At 40.4% G+C, this 25,275-nt stretch overlaps 1 protein-coding gene across 12 annotated transcripts in view; it reads left to right on the forward strand.

The window, feature by feature from the left end:
* PTPRM (protein tyrosine phosphatase receptor type M) overlaps nucleotides 1-25,275 on the forward strand; it is a 408,835-nt gene that overhangs the window by 136,231 nt on the left and 247,329 nt on the right. For all 12 annotated transcript variants that reach the window (XM_053396503.1, XM_053396505.1, XM_053396504.1 and 9 more), the window contains exons 3-5: nucleotides 13,669-13,937; nucleotides 22,518-22,596; nucleotides 24,627-24,742. In XM_053396503.1, coding sequence (XP_053252478.1) covers nucleotides 13,669-13,937; nucleotides 22,518-22,596; nucleotides 24,627-24,742 — 464 coding nt within the window. The remainder of the gene's footprint in view (nucleotides 1-13,668; nucleotides 13,938-22,517; nucleotides 22,597-24,626; nucleotides 24,743-25,275) is intronic.

Consider the following 25,275-nt stretch of genomic DNA (forward strand, 5'->3'; position numbering starts at 1 on the left):
TCCCTCCCACAAACACATTTGAAAGGGGTATGTGAGGAACGTTTTCACCTGTCGCCTCAAGGTATATAATGAAAGCCCCAGCCAAACCTTCCTGGCAGGATCATTCCACAAACACGGAACCACTGCAGAAAAGGCCCATTCTTGTGTTGCCACCCTCTGGACCCTTTTGTTTGGGAGGCACATGAAGAATATCCAAAATGAACTGGACATAGGGGTGATGGATTGGTTCCACTCATCCATAATCTCTAGGGATAAATTGATTTTTTAAAATGAGCACATACCCATTTTAATGTGTTTCACATAGCATTTCCACATAACCCTCTTACATGGAAAAATGATTTTAAGTATTTAATTTGAACTTGTACAGTGGTACCTTGGGTTACATACGCTTCAGGTTACAGACTCTGCTAACCCAGAAATATTACCTCGGGTTAAGAACTTTGCTTCAGGATAAGAACAGAAATCGTTCAGCAGTGGTGCAGCAGCAGCAGGAGGTCCCATTAGCTGAAGTGGTGCTTCAGGTTAAGAACAGTTTCAGGTTAAGAACTGACCTCCAGAACGAATTAAGTTCTTAACCCGAGGTACCACTGTACTTTAATATTTCAAAACATTTCCTGGAATAGCTACAGAGAGGAATCTGTGTAAAACAAAACAATTAAATCAATTGGCACATTTCAGATTAGGTATGTGGGGTGTGGGGTGTGAAGAACTTGCTATACATATAGCCCTGTATAATGGTGCTTTTAGAAATACGGGACTTATTTGCAGTTAACTACAGGAGGAAAATCAAACAAGATATTATTAAAGGTGGTGGACTAGTTACAGAGTGTACATTTTTTATGTTCTTCATTGCTTTTCAGTGCTGTAATTGATTTTTTTTAGCTTTATTCCTTTTGGGATCAGGGATGGAGGATAAAATGCTTCATAAAGAGTTTGTGCTCACGATATAGCATTTTTGACATGTTGCCTACAAAGTATTGCCAAATGTTCAAAGATAGCAGAACAACTCATTCTAAATTTTTCTCCATGTGAATGTGGTTGTAGGGATCAGCTCCAGTGGCATTAATCCCCCGTTTTGTGTGGGATGCAGCGGATGCATGTATACCTTGCATACTACATTCCTGCTAGCACAGATCGTTGCACCCAGCAATATGAGTCCTACTTGCTGAGTGCAAGGATTTGTGGATTGGGTGGGGTGTATTTTGTGTATTTCCTCATCCATAGAGTATGCTAACCATTAAGTATGCTTGTCCTGTAAAGTCTTTTATTAAGTATCAGCATATTCAGTATGAGACCAGTCTTCCTGTATATTTGTTATTCACCATGTTCTTTAACACACACACACACACACACACACACACACACACACACACAAAACGTGAGACAAGTTGTAAGCTCTGCAGTGAAAATGAGATCTTCTCTGGCAGTCATTTACCTTCAGTGAGCAGTTTCCAGAAGCAACTTAACAGTGTGAGTATATACCATATTTTTCGCTCTATAGGACGCACTTTTTCCCCTTCAAAAATGAAGGGGAAATGTGTGTGCGTCCTATGGAGCGAAGACGCCATAGCCCCGCGACCCTCTCCCGCTGGAGAGGTCACGTGCGGCTATGGAGGCTCCTGCCATAGCCGCGCGTCACCTCTCCAGCCGGGAGAGCGCGCGCGGGGCTAAAGCAGCCCCCCGCGACCCTCTCCCGGCTGGAGAGGTGACGCGCGGCTATGGCAGGAGCCTCCATAGCCGCGCGCCACCTCTCCAGCCGGGAGAGCGCGCGTGGGGCTAAAGAAGCCCGGCTTACTTTCTCCCGGCTGGAGAGGTGACGCGTGGCTATGGCAGGAGCCTCTATAGCCGCGCGCCACCTCTCCAGCCGGGAGAGCGCGTGCGGGGCTAAAGAAGCCATAGCCCCGCGACCCTCTCCCAGCTGGAGAAGTGACGCGTGACTATGGCAGCAGCCTCTCCGCTGCGCCTTTCCGCTGCTCCCTGACCTGCTCTTTGGGGCTGGTGGTGGGCTTCCCCCCGCCAGCCCCAAAGAGCAAGTCGAAAGGAACCTTCCAAGGTAGCCGCCTGAACGCACCTTAAACGGCACCTTGTTTTAGAGCGGGAAAACAAGAGCGGGAAAATTCTCCCACTCTCTGCGCAGCGCCTCCTGAAGGGGCGCTGGGCAGAGAGCGGAAGAATTTTTTTTCCTTGTTCTCCCCCCTCTAAAACAAGGTGCGTCCTATTGTCCGGTGCGTCCTATGGTGCGAAAAATACGGTACATTTGTTATACAAGAGAATTCCCAGAGAGCAGGTCAAAAGTTGCTGCGTCAAGGATGAGGTAGTTAGCTTTATAGAATTCCTTTCTCTTAATGTTAAAATCCAATTTCCCTCATTCAGATTTATGCACTGTGCCTGTGATCAACATTTCAGACTACTTTAAACAGATTTTTCCCACTGCAAGAAACCACACATTTAGATAAGATGTGTAGTTTCATGCATATTGTTCTTAAGGCAGCAATCCTAAATGAAATTTCCTAGGAGCATTAATTTAATTTAGGGTTGCCACATTTCAAACAGTGATTTTTTAATGGGGAGCGAAGTTGTTGAGCAAAAAATTGACATTTTTTAGCTACTTTTAGGGAAAGTTGGCGAAAACAACACTGACAAAATGGGTTGTCATACGTCCAGATTTTGCTGATTTCCGGACGTATGGCAGCCCTGTTTAATTTGGCCTACACGGGATTGTGTCGCTTATAACTAGTAATAACATTTCAAGTCATTTGATTTTTTGTTATAATAGCAAAAGAAACTCCATCTGGTAATAAATAGTACTGCATTATTTATTTATTTATTATGTGTGAACGTAAGCCTGCCCTCCAAAAAGGGAAGGGTGGAGTAAAAAATAGGACAATTAGCCCATCTAGCTCTGTCTTGCCCGCATTGACTGTCAGTGGCTGTCAGTGGTTTCTTCCAGAGAGGAATCTTTCCTACTCATGCCTAGAGATGCCAAGAATAGAACTTGGAATATTCTGCATGCAAAGTATGTACCGTGCTACTGTGCTATGACCCTTCCCATCACACTAAGATAGTGCAACAATATTACATGTATTTATCAGCACACATTATCTGATGACATTATGGAGCTGAAGCTTCAGTATAGCCTGTTTGTGTTTCTTTGTTTGTTTTTACAAATAACTTTTAACCTTGGATTAATTCTGTAGGTTTTGACACAATCTTTTCCCCTTTCAAATATTTAAGACGGTTGTTTTCCCACCAGCCAAAATTACATGTTTTGTACAAATGAAACAACATATACATTACCATCTTCTTGCACAGCCTCTAGATGTGGGGATAGTGTGGATCCTGGCCAGTAAAATGCTTATTTTCTGTCTAACAAATTAAGGAATAATGACTTTTTTTCAAGGAGTCTTGTGGCACATTAGCAGCTACATACAGTGGTGCCTTGCAAGACGAAAATAATCCGTTCCGCGAGTCTCTTCGTCTAGCGGTTTTTTCGTCTTGTGAAGCAACCCTATTAGCGGATTAGCGGATTAGCGGCTAAAAGGCTATTAGCGGCTTAGAAAAAGGGGGGGAGCGAAAAAAATCGCAAGAGTCGCAAGACGTTTTCGTCTTGCGAAGCAAGCCCATAGGGAAATTCGTCTTGCGAAGCGCATCGAAAAACAGAAAACCCTTTCGTCTAGCGGGTTTTTCGTCTTGAGAGGCATTCGTCTTGCGGGGCACCACTGTATATTTTTATGTTACCTGAGGTTTGATAGGCTAGAGCAGAGGCGGCAAGCTCATGGTGTATAGGCTGGATCTGATTTGCCACACAATTTTGTTGATTGCTTGCCAGTCCTCCGTGGCCCAATTTACACCCCCCTCCAGAACCTTGAAATCAAGGTGGGGGTGGGGATTCAAAAGGCTGTCTTCTCAGTCCAACACCTTCTCTGCTATAGTGCTAGAGAGAGGTTGGAATATAGGGTTTATCAGGGGTCAGCAACCTTTTTTAGCAGGGGGCTACTCCACTGTCCCTCAGACCTCGTGGGGGGCCAGACCCTAACCCTAACCCAGAGATGCATTTTAAATAAAAGCACACAATCTGCTTGTGGAAAAACACCAGGTAGGCCCCACAAATAACCCAGAGATGCATTGTAAATAACACATTCTACTCATGTAAAAACACACTGATTCCCGGACCCTCCACAGGCTGGATTGAGAAGGCGATTGGGCCGTATCCGGCCCCCGGGCCTTAGGTTGCATACTCCTGGTTTGGATGATAGCCTCTTACATTTTCTCTATCTGCTTTGCTCTCTTTGCAGCTAAATGGTCAGTAAGTGTGGTGAGTGTGTGGTGTATATGTGTGCTAAGGGCAAGAGTGAGTATGCAGTCACATTGAGTCCAAATATTCTTTTTAAAAGGGGCTCCACTATTATGTGATCCACTATTGGTTGTGGTACCCTTTTCCCTATTGGAATACAGCTAGGCTGCAACTCAGGCTCTACCCTCTCATTGGCTGGATCTCAGAGAGCTGCATCATACAAAATCGGTTCTATGGCTTGCAGATGTTCCTGTGAACTGTTTGTCTAGAGTTTAACTGTGCTTCTAGGCACCAAATCTCAGGGAAAAGAGAAGAGATATGGCGAGTCATTTTACATTATATAAATGTATAATAGACTTTACAGATTGTGTTTTGCTGTTCCAAGTTTCTGCTTCCAAAGCAAACAGCCTGCCTTTTAGAACAGTTCCTTCAGTGCAAGTTTGATAGTATTTGCATTGTTGGAGGATTGTTTGCATGAGTACGTGCAATCAAATTTCTGCAAAACAATTAAATGAAACCAAATGGGGCATGTACCATAACATGAAAGATGTGAGCTTGACCTCTCTTCACTCAGGATTTTTGTGTTATTCTGGCTTTCCCATTAGTAGATGGATATAGTCACATGTGTTCTGGAAATAGTAGCACAAGACTTTAAAAAAATATATAAAAAACTTCTTCACCAGCACTTGTATATACTGTAATTTATGTTAGTTAGGAAAAACAAAGAACAATGCAACCTCACCTTTGCTTAGTGCAAAGCAGTGTTCTCCAAGTTGTACTACAGTAATTTAAATTCGCAGAACATGAAGGCAAAAGTCAGGGTATTGTTTCAACTGCCACATTTTCTACATTTTCCAGCCAATATGGATCTGTTACAAAGCTACACTTTATAATGTGTCCTGCTCCCCTAGGACTTATTAATGGATCTAGCAGATTTGCCTGTGCAAAACTTTCCACTGCAAATGCTTGCATTTTTAATATTATCCACTGACGAAGCTGAACTTGAAACTGGGCCTACTAGCGTGTAGCAATTTGCATTTTTTACAGTTGTGGTCAGAGGGCCAAAGTTTCTGACGTGAAGCAGGTGTTAATAATGAGTACAAAGGACGTACTTTCATATATAATTATAGCAGCCTTTCTCAAGCTTGATTCTCCCGATGTTGTTGGACTGCAACTTCCATCATCCCTGACCACTGGCCCTCATGGTTAAGGAGGTTCGGAGTTGTAGTCCATCAGCACATGGGGACCAAGGTTGAGAAAGGCTGGCCTATAGTGAAAACTTATTAACAAGTACCTTTGTCATGGACAGCCTTGAACTCCTGACTGAAATTCATTGAAACAGGGACAGATGCCTTTGGCAGTGTGCCACAGGGGAGGTCTGATGCTATCCATCAGCTTTTCATCAGCAACTATGTAGAGAAATTGACAGTTTAAACTACAATTTAATATTCAATTCCAGGGTGTTGTATATATTTAATGATGTATTGGACTGCCTGTTGTCAACCATAATGACTGGCTGACTCCTGGTCTCTCTTCGGGAACTAGGAGGCTGCCGAATAAGAGAATGTGAAGATGTTTTCAGAAATAGCTGGCTCTTTCTCATTTTTTTCTGTTTTACCATCTTGCAGTTTAATGTCTGTTCTAGTGGAAATATTTTTAACTTCAGGCATTCTTCCACTTACGCGCTATCAATTCACATGTGATAGCATATATGCATGACACCAGGAAATACAGTTAACGTGCATTACCTGCATATTGTCATATTTTTATTTCCTGGGGTGGGGGAATTAGTCTGGAAATCTGTATGTTTTGTGCTTTAACTTAAAACACGCACACGAGGCAGTGAGGTTGGGGATGCACAGATGGACCAGCAGAGCCAGTGCCTCACTCCTGCTGGTGCACCCATGAAGCCCTGTCTTGCTCCTTCCTTGCATCCAGGTAAGCTGCAGTAATGTCAGTATCAAAGTTTGGCTCTACCTCACCACACCAATTTCCACTGGCATTTTCATGTTTCTACCCCACGGTCTTTCCTGTTTACATGACATACAAGCAGTGCATGTTCCAAGAATGTCATATATGTGTGTGTGTGTGTCTTTACAAAAACACACTGCAGTGCATTCATGCACTTTTCATTAAAAATCCTTTTGAATGAAATGGTATGACATGAGAAGCAGCTGAAATTTGCTTTGGCAGATGAGTTCTTCCTCTAAATCTCACACAGCTTAATGATATTCATTGTGTGTGTTTGTGTAGGTATGTATGTATTTAAAATATTTATGTCCTGTCTTGTAAAAGCAATCTTCCTAAGACTTTTTTAAAAGGCTGCTGGCACAGTATTTTTTCTGTCTACAATGCAACTTTAAGACCAGTTTGTGTACTGTTGTGAGCAGTTAGTTTGTGGTGGCTGGTGTTCATTGGGACTATTAGGCCAGAAAGTAGTATAACCAACAGTAGATGGATCTGAAGCCAGAGCCAACGAGGAGATATTTAGAGATGTGACATTACTGGATATGCTGGTTTTGATTGTTGTTGTTGTTGTTCTGGCAGCCCAATCCTGTGTATTGTTACAGAAGTTGGGTGCCTCCCCCTCTTTCTGCTGAGCGTTGGCAAGAGTTCATGGTGTTCCAGGCACTCACTCAGGGTCTGTAGTCCTTTGGAGAACTGAGACATGGCAGAGACCGTAGCAGCTTTAAGAAATGTGGTTTATTCACCTATTTACACCTTCAGTCTGCATGGAGGGAGTCCAGATCTTATAATGTGGTCATTTGAAGAGGAGCTTGCCCCCACAGCAGTGCAGCCAGTCTTCAGCCAGCCTACTGAAGACAGATACCAGTCTTTTCTTCTTCCTTCTTCTTCCCAACAACCCTTGCTCTAGACTCTTCTCCTGTCACCTCACACCCAGTTACACTGGTAACCTATCAACCCCACCCCACCCTGTATTGTTTCCTAATGGCCCTAGCTTGGCCAGGTTGTTTTTTATCTGATAACTCAGGAAATTCCTCTACAGCTTGTATTTCTCTCATCACATCCCAAATAATCAAAATCCTACCATTTATTATTTCTAGGATTTAGGGCCCCCCCCCAATCTTTAACAGTATATTTAGTCAGATGTGAGTTCCAATAAGTTGAGTGGCATTTAGTTCCTAAGATGTATGCATATGATTTCAGTATTTATTTTGTACAAGCTCTGTTTCGATTTTAAAGTCCCCACTTTTTTAATGTTAATTGGTATCACATATCCAAGAACAAACAGTACCCTGTTTTCACTTCCATAAACTTATGTAAACTTTATAAAATGTAAACACCACAAGTTACTGAGTACACATTTAGATAATACAAATATTTGATCATCACAGTGAGTTGCTACTGATGCCCTCATTGGGGATTTCATGGCCTTTCCGAGAAAACAGCCATTTGTATAAACAGGGGTTATTTGGATGTAATTAAAGCCCTTGTTTAAACTGTTTCTTCAGAAAGCTCCTAAAGTTACAAGACAAATAATGAATATAGCACCTAAGTCAATAACCAATTTAAAAGTTGAGATTAGAATAGTAAGTTGCATAATTTATATTTTCAAAAAGATATGTTAACTAGTATTGTTACATACTGCTAAATGTCAAAGTTAATTTGATCAAGTTTAATATTTCATCTGTGCGAAATGGGCCCAATGCACACTAGTATCGGTTCACAGTGTCCACATGGAGACTGGATCATAGATAATAATAATAATAATAATTTTTATTTATACCCCGCCCTCCCCAGCCAAGGCCGGGCTCAGAGCGGCTTACAAGCAATAATAAAAACAAATTGAATGATTACAACTTAAAAACAAAATTAAAATACAACATTAAAATATGGAAACATTAAAACATTAAAACGTAGCCTCATCGCAGGAGAAGAAGGAAAGGAAAAAAAGAAAGAAAGGGAGGGAGGGAGGGAATCAAATTGGCTCCAAGCCAGAGGCCAGGCGGAACAACTCTGCGGAAAGAAATCAGATCCTGCAGGGCCCTGGTCTCATGAGGCAGAGCGTTCCATCAGGCCGGAGCCAGAGTTGAAAAGGCCCTGGCTCTGGTTGAAGCCAATCTAACTTCCTTGGGGCCCGGGACCACTAAGGTGTTGCTATTTATGGACCTTGAGGCTCTCCGTGGGGCATACCGGGAGAGGCGGTCCCGTAGGTACGAGGCTCCTAGGCCATGAAGGGCTTTAAAGGACAAAAGCAGCACCTTAAATCTGACCCTGTACTCTACTGGGAGCCAGTGCAGTTTAAAAAGCACTGGGTGAATATGCTCCCGTGGCAGAGACCCCGTGAGGAGCCTCGCTGCAGCATTCTGCACCCTCTGGAGTTTCTGGGTCAGCTTCGAGGGCAGCCCTGCGTAGAGCGAATTACAGTAGTCAAGCCTGGAGATGACCGTCGCATGCATCACTGTGGCCAGGTCGGGGCGGGAAAGGTAAGGGACCAACTGCTTGATGCGGCGAAGGTGGAAAAATGTTGCCTTGGCTGTTGCTGTAACTTGCGCCTCCATGGAAAGGGAGGCGTCAAGGATTACACCCAAACTCTTAACGGAAGGCAATGGCACTAATTGGGCCCCTGCAAGAGAAGGGAGTTGGTCCCTCATCCCCATGCCATCCCGACCCAGCCATAGGACCTCTGTCTTCGAAGGATTTAGTTTCAATCGGCTCCCACGAAACCATCCAGCCACAGCTTCCAAGCATCTGGTCAGTGTGTTCGGGGCCGAGTCGGTGTGGCCATCCATCAGCAGATAGAGCTGAGTGTCATCAGCATATTGGTGACAGCCCAGCCCAAAGCTCCGGATAATCTGAATCAACAGTGTGTGCAGCTTCTCAGTGCATGGATCCAGCACCAACCATGTGGATTTCACAATGTGAACTCTCAAAAATGGGTGCATCTGTATGATGAGGGTTTTGTGGAAATTTTTTCTTTGCACATTGGGATGATTTGCACTAGAAAACTTTCAGTTTGGGTTTGAAAATTTTCTAGAGAGTGGCCTAATTTACCATTTTTATTTTACTTGTATTTATTAAACAAAGCTGAACACATTAAAAACTTACATCTCATTTTAAAATGTCCTCATCCCCTATCACATTTCTCCTGCCTATGTTGAAGTAAGACTAGTAAAACTAGGTTAGTTATGAATGTATGTTACAAGCATAAGGAGTCTTTCATACTGCCATACGTTCAGATTGAAAATTTGACGTGTGCAGTATTGTAATGTCATTTTCACTTATCTTAATTAGCTTCCAGAGCACCTGAAATCATGCAGAGGAGCACTTACAGAACACATCTTATCTCAGCTTAGAAAACTACACTGAAGAAATAAAAAGATTATAACACTTGATAATGTGTAGTCCCTTGGGAACATTTTTAATAGAAATGGTGTAACTTCCCTCTGTTCAGTTCGGAAACAGTTTGGTATTTACAAGCTTTCTCACTGAGTGTTCTGAAAAAGCTAGATGGTTTCCCAAGAGTGCTGACCAGACATGTAATCTTGGTGCATGTGCACAGATGGTGTTATGCACATGTGCATTATTGTTTCTCTCCACCCCCAAAACCCCATTGTAGTTTGGTTACAGCCTTTTGCACCCACTCCACAGCACAGCGGTGACAAAGACGTGGTTGGAAATTGTCTTCCCCCAAACCATTAAAACTAACATGCTCCACAACTAGATGGATATTTTAATTTGTGATGGGGCAACAAACATTTGCAAGAAACTATCAGGATAATTGCCTAGATAGAGAAGGTACTAACCAGAGAAAATGATGCTTGGTTAGGTAGTCTGATCCACATATCCCAGCCATCAATGAGAATTCTCTCATTGGTGGAGTTCAAGATGTAAGGGCTAAATAATAATGATTTTTTAAAATGTCTTATTGACATCTGAACATGGTAAAAAGACAGAAGATGGTATCCAATTGTGCATGTCTACTAGTGGAACAGACTTATTGAGTAACATGATATTTCCTTTCTCTTTTCTCCCCTGCAGTGCTCTGCATGTACACTAAATCTGAGTTGAAGGTTTGGGGGACTCTCTGGAGCAGATTTTTGGGGGAGGGGGCTAGGGGGAAGGAGAGAAAGGGGAAATCTGCTCCCATAATGTTGGATAACTTCTAGAGTTCTTAGTTTTTTAAGCCAAACCTTCTCCATTTCCTGTTGGCAGTCAGGGATACTATCTTCTGAGTTTCTGGGACATGAAATTACTTTGACCCTGTATTCTTGGTTTTCAAATCCCTTTAGTCTTTCTGCTCTGCAGCGTTTTTCTCGTTCAACATCTTCAACATCCAGCTTTACTTGTATTATTAGTTTCATCAGTTTCTTTCTCCTTCAAACTCTTTCTCAGTACAGTGCTTGTTTGATAAAGCTTTCACTGAACCTTTCTAATTTGCATTTACCTGTAGAACATTGCTGCTTGACAAGCACATCCATTTCCACTGCACACACCAGGACCTATTCCTAACTTATTTGTGTTTTTAGATCTTAAGATGTCTGGGAAGGATCTATGTAGACTTTCATTTCTCTCCACTGTAGCACACTAGTGGTTTATCATTTATCATAGTTGTGGTAGAACACATGCATTGCAAGCAGAAGGGACCAGGTCACTCTCCAGCTTCTCCAGGTAGGGCTGAGAGAGACTCCAGCCTGAAACCCTGGGAGCTACTACCTGCTGGTGCAGACAGTTCTGAGCTAGATGGACCAGTGGTCTGATTTGATGGTTTAAGGCAGCTTCCTAATCATAGCAACTTGCCAATAGATCTGCACAAATGATAATAGAGAGAGAGAAAAGTCAAAACATTGTGTTGTACCATGTCTGTTACAGTAGACTAGATATGTATAAAAATGAGATAATGTAGGCATATCTAATGGTGTAGGGCTTTAGTGGGTTGATGTTTATCCAATGGTCATTTTCCAAGTTGGTGATTTATTAGCTTGGTTTCTGAAGCAGAGCCATATCAAGACTGACTGCCTTGTGTATTGTGTATGTGTTGTCTATTGGAAAAAGCACACGGGGAAGTGTTTGTTCTCCAGCAGTTATGTTGTTTGTGCTCTGTTGTCTGCAGTGGATCTTGCATGTGGTTATTGCTGTTGTATTTTGGTCAAAGTGCATGATACGCATGATATGGTTGTATTTTGGTCAAAGTGCATGATATCACCAAAATAATTTAGATTCATAAATTGTTAAAAGACAGATTTCCTTAAAATTCCGTAAGTTGTTTTCTCATGACTTAGACTCATTGTCTATTTTCTAACTCGGCAGCTAAAACAATTCATCTAAATGACATACTGTAACTTAATTTAGTTCCCATTAAAGATTCACTTTTCTTATAAAACACAAATCACATCACTTCTCTAAATGGAGCCCAAAGGATTTCTTCTGTTTACTCTGAAGTTCCTTAATACTTGCTTTTTCTCTTTAAACGAGAAAGTCTCAAAGGTCTTTTGCAAGCTGGATTTGACAGTTAATGTCTTGCCTTATTCCTCTGATTATTATCCATACATTCCAGGTCATACAATATTTACTCATTAAGTCAAGCTTTTGAAAGCTGATGGCTGCACATGTATTCACATTATGACCTTTTCTTCAGCACATAAAGAGTTACTTCACATGATTTTTAAAAAATAATTCTTATTATTTGAAAATAATAATATATTTTTTCAGTTTAAATCTTGGCAAGATGCTAGGGATAGTTAGATCAGAACTGATGTAAACCCACTCTTTTATTTGCTTGAAAGTAGATGTTTATGTGTTAAATGTGGCCATACTGGGATGTATTTTTTATATATATTTAGCAATTGCTAGATTTTTTAAAAAAATGTTTTTTTTTAAAGCATTGAATGCTGCAAGGTATTGTAGTCTATTGGGATAGTGCTACTACAAATCTTTACCACACTCTTCCTAGAGAAATACACTCCAGGAAGATGCCATTGGTTGCTTTAGGATATAATGGTAGGCCATGGTTTAGCAATACATGAACCAAGCCTCTTCCTGGGCTTGTGGACTCTCACCTTCCCTCCTGCATGGGTGAGAGAAGGAGTTTGGAAACGTTTTCACTTTGCTTTCTCTTAAGCATGTCATTCTGTACACTCCAAGGGTTGTGGTTTAACACTAACAGAAGTTATGTAGTCTCTCATTGTTTCTCATTGATATTTCCAATTGATCTTTGAATAATTTCACTCTTTCCTGATAAGCCTTTCCTCAATGTACTCCTCTATCACTGCTATTTTTAATCAAACTAACCCAAAACCTTATCTATTTTTTTATCTCCCTCTTACAGCCACTGTCCTAAATTTTGTCCCTCTTCCATTTTTGTACTACTTTCTTCAAATAATTTAAACTCCTTTGAAAAGATTTTCTGCATTGATAAAATACAGTGGTTTGAAGGTGGCTTGCTCTGCAACTGGACCTAGTTAATGCTAAGTCATGATCCCAGTTTAGATGAAACAAGAAGCTTGTAAAGGAAAACAAATGTCATCCTCCTGGCTGCGCAGAAGGAGGAGGCTGGAACTCAATGTAGCACCAGTTTTCATATGGGATTTTGATGTGATGTTGAAATTTATACAGGCTTGGACTTGGAAGAGAACCCTAGAGGGCTCATATGCTTTCCGGATTTAAATAAGATTCATATTCCATCTACCTAGCCCAGAGCCTCTTCTTATAGCACACCTATTTGTTAAAGGCAACCAGGATTGTGGAAGGCTCACAAGTCTTCCATAATCCCAGGCTACCTCTCACAGATCCATGTAAAATCCAAGTAGGGTGGATGGGAGGAAGCCCACCCATGACATGAAACTCTGTGGAGCTACGTTTAGTTATGAAGAGACTTTACCAGCAAAGCTCAGGATTTGGGGATGTGGGGGTGGGGTGTAGCTGTATTTCCTAGTGCAGAACTGTTGCGCCATTAGATTTGATAGAGGAGATTTAAAATGACTGCAAAGACAAGAATAGAGGGGGCAAAGCCCACTCACTGCTGGGGCCCTAAAGGTGCTGTGTGATGGATGATTTCACCCACTTTTGCCCTTGTATTGAGCACTCTAAGTGCCAGTTGCAAAAGGCAGCTGTGCTAGACTTTGGCTCTCTTTTGGGCACGCTAAGCTTTTGAAACCTCCCCATGAATTTGGATTGGCACAGGAATGAACCTATCCATTTTTTAATTGTTAACTGCTTCTTTTCAAACTAATCCAATCTAATTTGAACTTGGCGTATTTCTAGATTTTGAGACCATTGTAAAAAAGCTATTAAACAATTGCAAAACATTGTTAGTAATGTCTTCTTTTTAGTTGCACAAAAATGCATTTCTTGGAGGAAAGGAAATTGTTCAACAAGTGACTGGTTTTATTTTTATTTTTTGTTTCCTTCAGGATCTTTCATGTTGGTGAACACCACCGAAAAGTTTGGACAAAGAGCCCATCTTTTGCTACCACACCTGAAAGAAAATGACACTCATTGCATCGATTTCAATTTTTATGTTTCCAGCAAGAGTGGATCCAATCCTGGCATATTAAATGTTTATGTGAAAGTCAACAACGGTCAGCTTGGTAGCCCAGTGTGGAATATGTCTGGAGGTCCTACAGGAACCTGGAACAGGGTAGAATTGGCAATTAGCACCTTTTGGCCAAATTTCTATCAGGTACTGCTTGTTTGTTCTTTTCTTACATATATGACACAGACTAAAATATTTCATGTGAATCACTGCTGAATAAGGCATTCTAACCTTATTTAACAGGTGTGCACTTGGTTCAATTTTGACATCAGTCAATGTGTTTGTCTATTTGTTTGTCTGTTTGATAAGGCATTCATGTACTGTCCTATGACCAAGTTCTTGGGATGGCTTACAAGAAGAATAAAAACAAATCACAAATGCATACAGTAAAACAGGCCATTGGTAAAACATGTAAAAGCAGCATCTTTTCGTGTTTTCCCTTTGAAAACAATCCCTGGCAGGCCAATCGATTATGTATTTATAGCAGCCTTGGAAACAAGTTATTTCAGGATGTAGACAAGAGCATTTACATTTTAAACTCTTGTATAATGAGTCGCTAATACTTTCCAACAACCCAGGTAGGTAAAAGAAAGTGATGAAGAGACATTTCCTCATCTTTCCAAGAAGACAAGACTCGCCAGGTGGGAATTCCATCCTGTCAAGCTTGGTATGTGACAGGAGAACTTGGTGCCCCAGGAAGGTTGTCATCAACTGAAATGTGTTGTTCATTTTACTTTTTCTATAGGCTTATCATTATTAATAAGTATATATTTTAGTAGCATTTTGAGGCTGAGTGATGACAGAATTACATTTTTATGCATATAGTAAGATTCCCTTGTGAAACTTCTGGTCCTTTGGGAGTAAGGGTAAGATTTAATAAACAAATGAAAATAATTTAAACAAAATGTGATATACAAATAAAAATAAATAAATATATGAGCTGTTGATGGGTATACTAAAGTTATTCCATTATCATGAATTCTAAAGAAATAATTTTAGTGTCTGGATGTTTGCTTCACCCTGGAACATATAGGCAAATAACTCCCACTAGTATTTATTTAATAGAAGTGATACTGTTCAGTACAAAGTCAGACTTCTGAAGACATTCTGCTTCTATACTTAGAATATCTGCTAATTCTCAGTGTGCATGGCCTTTTGAGCATAATTATTGTTTGATTCCAGGATATTTGTTGTAGTTAATACAGTTCATTTAAATGTAAAATTTCAAATTCATCTAGCCTTTTGGATTTAATTCCATAACTTATACTTGCTCTTTTTATTTTATTTCTTAGCAGTAATACTTGTTCTAATTGCTCCATCCTGAAGAATGCTTATTAGTTAGAGCTCCATCACTAAACTAAACTAAGTTGTCCATAAGTAGCTGGTGTGTGTATAATGGTAGGGGGCGTATTTTAGACTCATCTGGGTCTGTAGCATGCACATTTTTAAGGCTTTTTATTGCCAGACTCACCTTGTCTATAATTATATCTTGTTCCATATAATTTCTATCCTCTCCATGGTTGTTTTTTTTAAAGTATCTGGGAGGGTTGCTTCTGTAGAGTAAGATACTTGTCACTTGCTGCCACGCTCACTGCAGAATAGTTGTTACCATGTCAAAGAATTATTTTATGGTGTAGAACAAGTTTGCAGTTAAAAAATAACCTTCCGGTAGGATGACTTATACAGCTCCACAGGTTGTTAGTACCCCTACTGTGTTCAGTCTGCTCAGTATTTTGTATTCTTAGCTCCATATACCCACGTGCAAGCAGTAAACTACATGCCTTCTCTTCTTAAATCATTGCTTCCACGTTTACATGGAGCAAAAACAGGCTGCTGAAAAGCAAGCACATAAATAAACCCTCTCCTTTATAATCTGAAAATCCAAGCCCAAAATGAAATAAAAGGGGGCTTTTCATGTGCTTGTGCCTGTTTGTTTCAGATTGCTGTTTTACAGTGTTTAAGCGCTAATGAATGGTGGTCACAAATCCATTTTGTATTTCAGTGCAGTTGAATCAAAAGGGGACTATAGCAGATCTGCTGTTACCTAGATTCATTTTAGTTTAGTAGATTCCATGTAGTGCAATCCCAAGCATGTGTACAGGACTTGCAAATAAGTCCCATTGAGCTTAGTGTGACTTACTCCCTAGGAAGTGTGCTGAGAATTGCAGTCTGAGTCTCATTTAGTGCTAGACAGCTTTAACCTTTCCAAGCCCGACAGCTTTTTCTGTAAATGAGGTACTTAGGGACCTAGATCCTCCACAGGTTTTCATATCTAAGCTAGCTGCATAAATGTCCCATGTATTCGCCTAGTTTCATATTAGCAAAATGTTGTGCAAACCTTAGCCTATCTACCATGTTCCTTTACATGCTGTAGCAGGGCATTAAAACACAACTAAAATGCCACAACTGACACACCAAACATTTATTTTTGTAACCTCTGGATTACGGTGCTTTCATTTTTTATGTTCCCTGGGCATAGTGTATACTGCCTGGAATGGAGAAAAGGCTGAGAGGGAGCTATAACTGGTTCATGACTTCAGAATAGCAGCAGCCCCTTATATATGTGTACATGGCCAACAGTAAACAGACCCTTTACTCAAGCCATATCAATGAGATTCAGTCACCGCTGCTAAAAATACTAACAGATTCTGAGAACGAAAATAGAGCACAATATTGGTTCCAACTGGGAACTGATTTACTGTGAGGCAGTAGAAGCCCTTGTGAAATAAATGGGCTCAGGATCGTGGGCCTTCAAAAATAACCCCGTACAAACAACTTCATTACTGTATCAGCCCAATTTTCAATCTTGCTCACTTTAAATCATTTTCATGTAGGTGCTCTCGTTGACATTAACCTCATAAATTCTTCTTTATGAGCCTAAGTGCGAATTTGAAAGTGGCATGCATGCAAAAATGTAGTCACATGGAAGTGCTACATGGAGACAAGGGGACGCAAGAAAAACGATCCAGAACGGCAGTGAACTTTTTTTTGTTTGATGGGATTATTTTCTTTTTCTGTTCACATAATTGCATTAAATAACCACATTGGTATCAGTAAATTCTTTTCTCTTTTTAAAATAAGTTTTGTGAATTAGAGTTTATGATTAGGTATAATTCACCTTTGGGCTGCAGGAATTGTAATTGCTTAGCAAAAACAAAGGCAGGAGTTTACTAAGTGAGGTCATGTATTGAAAGTAAATCTATTTATTCCCTTTGTTCTATGGAGCTGACAAGTTATCTCTGCCAGCACATTTTCAGCAGTAAGCATTTAGGGTGGCAAGCCAGCCCCCCTTCTTTGTTTTCATAGAGAAGGGGGAAGTGGCAGGAATGAAAAGCTAATTTTGCTCTTCACTGAAGCAGGGAGGATCAGGGACAGTGCAATGTTAAACTGCTTCCCTATTTCCTGTTTGGCAGGCATCTGAGGGATAGTCTGATGTAAAACATCTCTCAGGCAGACATCCAACACAGCTTTCCATGAGCAAATGAAATTTGTGTTTTTAACCAGTTGTTTTCTGACTGATAAGGCAGCAAAACAATTTCCAAGAAATCAAACAACTATCGTGTTTGCTACAGCTTTATTTTATTTTGACTAATGCACTTCATATGTTGCATTCAAGATGTTGTGTCAACTGTGATGAAATGCAAAGTTGACAGCTTGGAGTTAACTTTTTTTTTTAACCTGGCAGCTAAACACGAAGAAAATGCTAGACAGTATTTTTTCACAAAACATCACACATTTATAGGATTTGTTACCTTTCTTTTCTCTGAAATAAAGTATCCATACATATGCGCGCGCGCGCGCGCGCGCGCACACACACACACACACACACACACACAAATCTTGTATATAAAGGACCTGATTTTAGTGTAGCACCATTAAAAATATGGAAGAAATGTTCAGTCACACAATCCAGCAACGACCAATTGACGTGTGTCCATTGTCACAAACTGGAAGTGGCCAGAAAAGGGGGCAAGGTGGACCTTTGCGCATGGGGGAACACCCCCCCACGCAGAATGGTTGTTGCCTGCATATCCATTTATATCAGAGCCAGTGTAGTATGGAGCGTAAACCCTTAGACTTAGCAGATATAGATTCAAACTTCTGCCAACCAGGCTAAAGATATGATATGTCCTCTAGCATGCATAACTATTTCTTTTGGCCCACTGCTGCTTCTGGTGAAAAGGGTTTCATTGATCTTTGAAGGACTACAAAAACCTGGTGACTGTGAGAAGGGTGTACACAACATAAACCTTTACTCATCTATTACACTGACTTCAGCTTTCTGAAAAAGACTGCTTCCTGCTATGTGCCCACATGAAGTTATGTTTCCATCACTATTAAGCATGTTTCTTTTTCTTTTTCTTTTCTAAGCAGAGTGTTGCAAACAATGTATAGGATCGGTTATACTTAAATAACTCTTGACCCTGGTCTGGATTCAAGTAACCAATTCCACCAGCAGAAGCCAGTACAAGGACTCCCTTTAATGCAGCAGTGTTCCCCTGGGATAACTTCCAGAACAGTGTGCGCAGGGAGGAGAAATACGTTGAATTTCGCAAAATGGAAAATTATTTGAGAGGGGTTTTGTTCTTATTTTTATTATGTATTTTGTGTTTTTATCTTGTGAATTTTGTGAGTGAAGGGCAGTATACAAATTTAACAAATAATAATAAATACTAATAATAATCTGCAGAACATGACAGTTTCTGCAGTTATATTTAAGGGCTGTTGTTTTTTAAATGACACAAAATTGGTTCATGTCGCTTATGTAAGACAGAAACAGGATTAAAGATGATCTTAACAGAGGTGAATGTAAAGTTCTGCTTTTGGGTAGGCAGTATAAGATGCATAAATGCAGTAGCAGGTGACATATGCGTAGCAGATCACAAGCTAAAAAATGAGTCAGCTGTACAATGTGGTGGTTCTCATGCTGGGAAGTTCCTTTATCTATCTTTGTCACTAGAGGGCCAAGTGACCTCTTTGGCTAGGAGTGTCTTTTACTAGCTTCAGCTGGTATGCCAGAAGTGATCATTCCTTGCCATCCTCTCTTATTGCACCATTGTGGCAGGCCCAAACCACTGGCCCATGGCCTGCCACTGGTCTAATTAATACCAGAGATCCTTAAACTCCTGCCGATCATTGCTTCGTCTAGCTGGTGAAGTACAGGCCAGTAAACCTATGTTGTGTAAAGGTCTGTCCCTTCTGCTGCCTTCCTGGTCCAGCTTCTAATTCTCCTGATTTCAGATATCTGCCCAGATTCTCATTCCCTTTACAGAGTTTGGCCAGGAGGTCTGCATCTCTGCCGTCCAACTTTACTAGCCCTGCCCATGCCAGCAGCTGCACATCTCTTTGCACATGCTTCTTCCAGGCACTGGATACTTCCAATCCACCACACCTGCTGCCTCTCCTTTCTTTTGCTCTCTGCCTGCTGGTGAGCCTTAGGACCCACTTCTGCTGCCCTGAATGTGGTTCTTTTATCCTTATATGGGTCACCTTACTTAATGTTGTCCCTTTAACACGGACATTTGCAAACTTTTCATGTTGGTGACACACTTTTTAGACATGCATCATTTCTCAACACAGTAATTCAGTTTTACTGGCAAAGTAGAGGTTAAACTAACCCCTTTCCAGCCCCAGGAGGAGTACGGGGAGCGTTCGCATGACACACTTACACACTGCAGCTGACACACTAATATGTCGCAACACATGGTTTGGAAAGCTCTGCTTTAACACTTGGCTTCCCAGCAGTCTCTCTTTCTTCCTGGGCTGATCAACGGTTTCTGTGCTGCTGCTGCTGTTCCCTCTCCACACATGATAAAACAAGTTTCATGAGCTATGTTATTTCCTGCAGAATAGCAAATGAACTAGTGTCCTCAATCTGGATATTTAGTACAATAGCAAAGTAGTACAATATACAATGGTACAGTATTTTTATCTCACAGTTATTCCAGAGTTAAATGAAATAATAGATGTGAAGGCATTTATAGTCTTTATTTACTTCGTTTGAAACTTGAGTGTTTTCTTTCTTTCTTTAAAAAAGGAAACTTGTTATTAATAGCTTATATACTTGAGCAGTGATAATAGGATATCCAAATGCATGCATGCATAATAAAATTTCCCTCTCTTTCCAGACACACTGACCACCCAAATATAAAACCCCATAGTGAGTCCATAATCAAAAGCAATAATTGTGTTTCAGTTTCAGAGAAGAAAGCAGATTTAACTTATCAGACTTCAACATGCATCGTCTATGCTTATGAAAGCTTTCATATTTATGTCGCTGAAACATACTTTTCTGCCTAACCAATTTTGGATTATTTAAAGCTAGGCCTGCCAAAATTTGGAATGGTTTACTTTGATCCTTAGTTCTTAATTCAGCTGACAAGAATAGTCCATTTATTTTTGTGGCCTATTTATAAGCATCGAAAGAACTAGGAGCAATGGATATCAAGATTGGCTGGGACAAAACAGCTTAATACCTCCATCTTGTCCTAAATGCAAGATTGCTATTAAGTTCCTTTTTTCTTTTTTTATAAAATTCTGTTACCTGTTTAAACAGCAACAAATTATTTATTTATTTACCGCTTAATTCCAAAATGGGCTTCTCTAAGTGGATTACAATTTTTTTTTAAAGTTGCATAAACATTAAAATATAAGCATCCAGATTTTTTTTTTAAATGCAACAAACAAACCCATAAAACAATGTAGCAGTTTTACCATAGTTGCCAAAATCAATAAAATACAAAGGAAGCTTTCTCATAGAAGATACAACACAGTTGGTTTAAAAACAAATCATGAGGAAATGTTCAGTGACATAGAACAGGGCCTTGGGTTGGGGAGTTCCCTGCTACTATCCTGGATAAGAAGAATCTCAACAATTAAAACTAGGAATATTTTATTTCCACTGCTTTTGATAGGTCTCCTCCAAGTAGGACTTAGCTACAACCTAGTACTGTGTTTATTTTACCCTTAGACCAGAGCTTTCCAAACTGTGTGTTGCGACACGTTATTGTGCCGGCTGCAGAGTGTAGATCTGTCATACAAACGCTCCCTGCACTCCTCCCGGGGCTGAAAAGGGGTTAGTTTAACCTCCACTTTGCTAGTAAAACTGAATTACTGTGTTGCGAAATGATGCATGTCTAAAAAAATGTGTCACCAACATGAAAAGTTTGGAAAGCTCTGCCTTTGACCCTAAAACTTGCCTCTAGGTTAGCTTAAGAACTACGTGTTAGATACAGATGTGGAAATACTAGTCAGTTTACTAACAGCTTCAATGTACCATCTGGAATGATCTATCCAGTGGCGGACATACATTTTTGGGGCGCTGAAGCTTGAACTGTTATGCGGGCCCCTTCACAACCAGCAACATGGTCTGGGTAACCACTGTTATATTCATCAGTGGGGTTGTTACATGACATATCACTAAACCTTTACAACATCTTTGCTACTGACTCTCAAAGTTTGGAATTTTGAAATATATACAACAACAACAAAATCACTTTGAGTTGTATGATTCAGATTAGGTCTACTACACCCCCAAAATTTTAAGCAATGTGGACTAAAGTTGCTTCTGGGGCCCCTCCAGCATTAGGGGCCCTGAACGTAAGCTTCATTAGTTTCATAAGATCCGCCTCTGTATCCATCATGTTTTGGAATGAAAGCAGAAAACAAATGAAGGACATTATCTCTCAATATCCAGAACATGGGAAGCCCCCTTCTGAATTTATTTATTTTTAATTTAGAATGTTTAATTGGCTGTATTGTTTGTATTATGATTTGGTATGATTGGAATTAATTTGTCATTAATTGGAAGGTTTTTAATTGAAAATGAATAAAAATTATTGTTATTATTTAAAAAAGAAAGCTATAATGACAATATGCAGCTATATAGCACATTTGCATTATTGTACTTTTTTGGGAAACTTTGTTGTTCATTATGTTGCACAAGCTATCATGCAATTGGTTTTGTACTAAACTTTTACTTAACAACAGTAATATAAACTTTTCTCCCTAGCCAAATATGGGTTTGCAGTTTGTGGTTTATCTGCAGAGAGCATAATCACAAACCTGGGTTTGGACGTCATGCTAGGTCAAACCACGCAGCAGCATGCAAAAAAGACTGGGGGAGGGGAGCAAAACTGCTGCAAGCTCTTTTCTGAGACCTCACATGCTCATGCAGTCCTGCTAAGCCACAGTTTGGCTTTGCATGAGAGGCAAGCCAGGCCACTGTATTTATCTAGGAAGAAATAATTAAATCATACAACTGTAAGCCCTCCAGATCTGGCTGGATCCAAATATGAATGCAGAAAATAAAAAAATGCTAGAAAAACATAGAATTTTTCTGGCATTTAGTGCATTATATTTAACCCTGAAGCATTGCCTATGCATAACTTTTAAAAAGCACCGTTCTTATTTTGGTCGAGTTGGTACATTTGCTATTTGCATTTTATTGACCTATTTTCTTAAAGCTGAAATAGTGAGCTCTTGTACTGAATTGTATATTGATAGAGTTAATGTATGAGTAAATCAGCTGCAAATAGCCATTGAGTTAGTCGTGAATGAAATGGTTCACTTGATTCGCCATTGAATCCGGTATTTTAAGCCTTTTGCAAATTCTTAGCACTGGTTTTTAAAAATAAAATAGTTGTGTTGCTTTAATAGAAAATATTCATGTTCCTGCAATGTTACGTCCACTGACAAAACTGATAACACAACCTTTTCATATTACAGGTATTTTTTGAAGTCGTAACTTCAGGGCACCAAGGATATCTAGCCATTGATGATGTGAAGGTTTTAGGACATCCATGCAGTAAGTGACTGAGCATTATAATTTGAAATTATTATGAGATACTGTTGAAAGGTATGCATCACTGCTGTTCCCAAAGTGTGCTCCTTGATAAAGGTCCTTTCCAGCTCTGGGGCAGCTCAGAAATCTTGAGACTAAAGCCCTGATCGGCCACTGGAAGAAGCCATTCTTTGCTGTGTGTGACAGTTGCCCCACACTCTCTAAATCAGGCACCCCCAAACTCAGCCTTCCAGCTGTTTTGGGACTACATCTCCCATCATCCCTAGCTAACAGGACCAGTGGTCAGGGATGATGGGAACTGTAGTCCCAAAACAGCTGGAGGGCCGAGTTGGGGGATGCCTGCTCTAGAGACTCGAAGCAGTTATTGAGTATAAAAAAAGAAAAATTAAATACAGCCCTCAGAACGTTTCATAAAATTTGGAGGAGTGTAGATTTCAGAGTGGGACCACATTCCAATCACCAGCTCAGTTTGGCAGCTGTAAATCAGGAGAAGAAGAAGAAGAGGAGGAGGAGGAGTTTGGATTTGATATCCCGCTTTATCACTACCCGAAGGAGTCTCAAAGCGGCTAACATTCTCCTTTCCCTTCCTCCCCCACAACAAACACTCTGTGAGGTGAGTGGGGCTGAGAGACTTCAAAGAAGTGTGACTAGCCCAAGGTCACCCAGCAGCTGCATGTGGAGGAGCGGAGACGCGAATCCGGTTCACCAGATTACGAGTCTGCAGCTCTTAACCACTACACCACTGGAGAGCTCATTCTTGAATGTGGATCCCCAAATTCTTCAATGGTCTGTAGCTGGAGCAGCACCCTGTCCTTGCTACACAGGAAGCATGCAATGTATAACATTGTGTGTCAGTTGCAATCCCATTGTAAAACATTTGTATGAAATTACCGGTATTAGCTACCTGATACAGTTTTCCTAATTAAAATTAAAACAGGTCTTTTTTCTTTTGTCACAGCATGGTTGATGCTAATCTTTAGCATATCCTTTTCTTTGGTGCCTTTACTCTTGTTGCCATTGTTTCAAGATTTGCAGCATTTTAATATGCTACTGAATGACATTTTGTGGAACGACTGGATTGTAAACGACTCTGCCGTTCCACTTGTGCAACAGACTTCTGCTGGTACAATGGAAGTTCTGCTTCTCCCCCATTTCACATCCTCAACATTTGCTCCAGAGGGTTGTGAGATGTGGATGTGGGGTGGCGAGGTGGAAGGAGGAAGGGGAAGTTGCGTTGCATAAGTGGAACCACACTTACGCCAGTGTTGGTGCAGCCCACTGCCATTTAATTACATGCAAAGCAAAAATACAAGTAAAAGTAAATGGAAAAGTTAGTTAGTGATAGATTATCACACGTGATCGTGACCATGCACATACGTGTTAGGCAAACGGTTGATGTCCACAGTCTAATGTAGAGCTAAATGAATTTAAGCCAATGTACACTTTAGTCTTTGGTAGATTGTGCCATGTATAACAGAAGCTAGAGCTATGAGGAAGTCCAGAACAAGTTTGGACCAGGTGTGCCTTAATTTCTGATGACTTGCTTTACATCAGCTTCTTGCATATAGGATTGCTCCCTAAAACAGTATATCATGCAATTGCTCTAAAACACATTTCCTATATACCTATAAAACACCTGGCTTAAAAATAGTTTTCTTGACAACTTTGTACAGTTCTTGTCTAGTAGCTAGTATAAATATCTGCTGTGGTTTTGTTCAAAATATCAATTAAATTTCAGTCTAACCTTTATAAACATTGAAACGTTTTATCAAAGGCTTAGTAGCCTAATATAATTTCCTCAGTAGGAACAATAAGCTAGCACCTTTATATTTTGTCATATCCTGGATTCTTGTAAGAAAGTAATATTAGAAATGTAAAACAGCCTTATTATATTAGGCACAATTAGAGTCAGATATTTTAGTACACATTTTGGGACTCTTAAGGAAGTATTTAAAATGGCTGTCAAACAGATGAATTAATTAGAAAAATACAATGCTAATAACATGTTTCCCTCCTCTCTTTATTCTCAACAGCCAGCACACCCCATTTCCTCCGTGTCCAGAGTGTAGAAGTCAATGCTGGCCAGTTTGCTACTTTCCAATGCACTGCCAATGGCAAGACCATTCCAGGAAATAGGCTTTGGCTACAGGTGAGCATTTCCCTCTTTTGTTTTCTGCAGTACAATGGCATGTGTAACATACATCATATTTAAGATACGTTCAAAACAACACGTTTAAAATACACTGATGCTGGCATCGAAAGAAAGACCATATACGCTTGGGAGAAAGCTTCATGGGTAGTGAGAATGGCTGCAGTGTTAAGAAGTGAAACCTAAGCTCCAAATGTGGTTCTCTTGCTCATGTGCATGCCTATGAATAAAAAGAACAGAAAAAACTATTATTGTTAATAACGAACCTTGAATGTTCGCTTGCAGCATTGCTAATGGATCTTTTCAACATGTTATGTTTGGGGCTGCCTTTGAAAAGTGTTTGGAAGTTTCAGCTGGTCTGGAATGCTGACTGGGGCCAGTCACAGGGAACATGTTCCTCCCTTGATCCAGCAACTGCACTAGTTACCCGTCCCTTTCCAGGCACAATTCAAGGTGCGGGAAGTGACCTATAAAGCCCTATATGGCTTGAGCCCAGGCTGCTTGCAGCGTAGTATCTTCCTATATGAACATGC

The sequence above is a fragment of the Podarcis raffonei genome, chromosome 7 (genome assembly GCF_027172205.1).
Source record: "Podarcis raffonei isolate rPodRaf1 chromosome 7, rPodRaf1.pri, whole genome shotgun sequence".
Classification (NCBI taxonomy): Eukaryota; Metazoa; Chordata; class Lepidosauria; order Squamata; family Lacertidae; genus Podarcis; species Podarcis raffonei.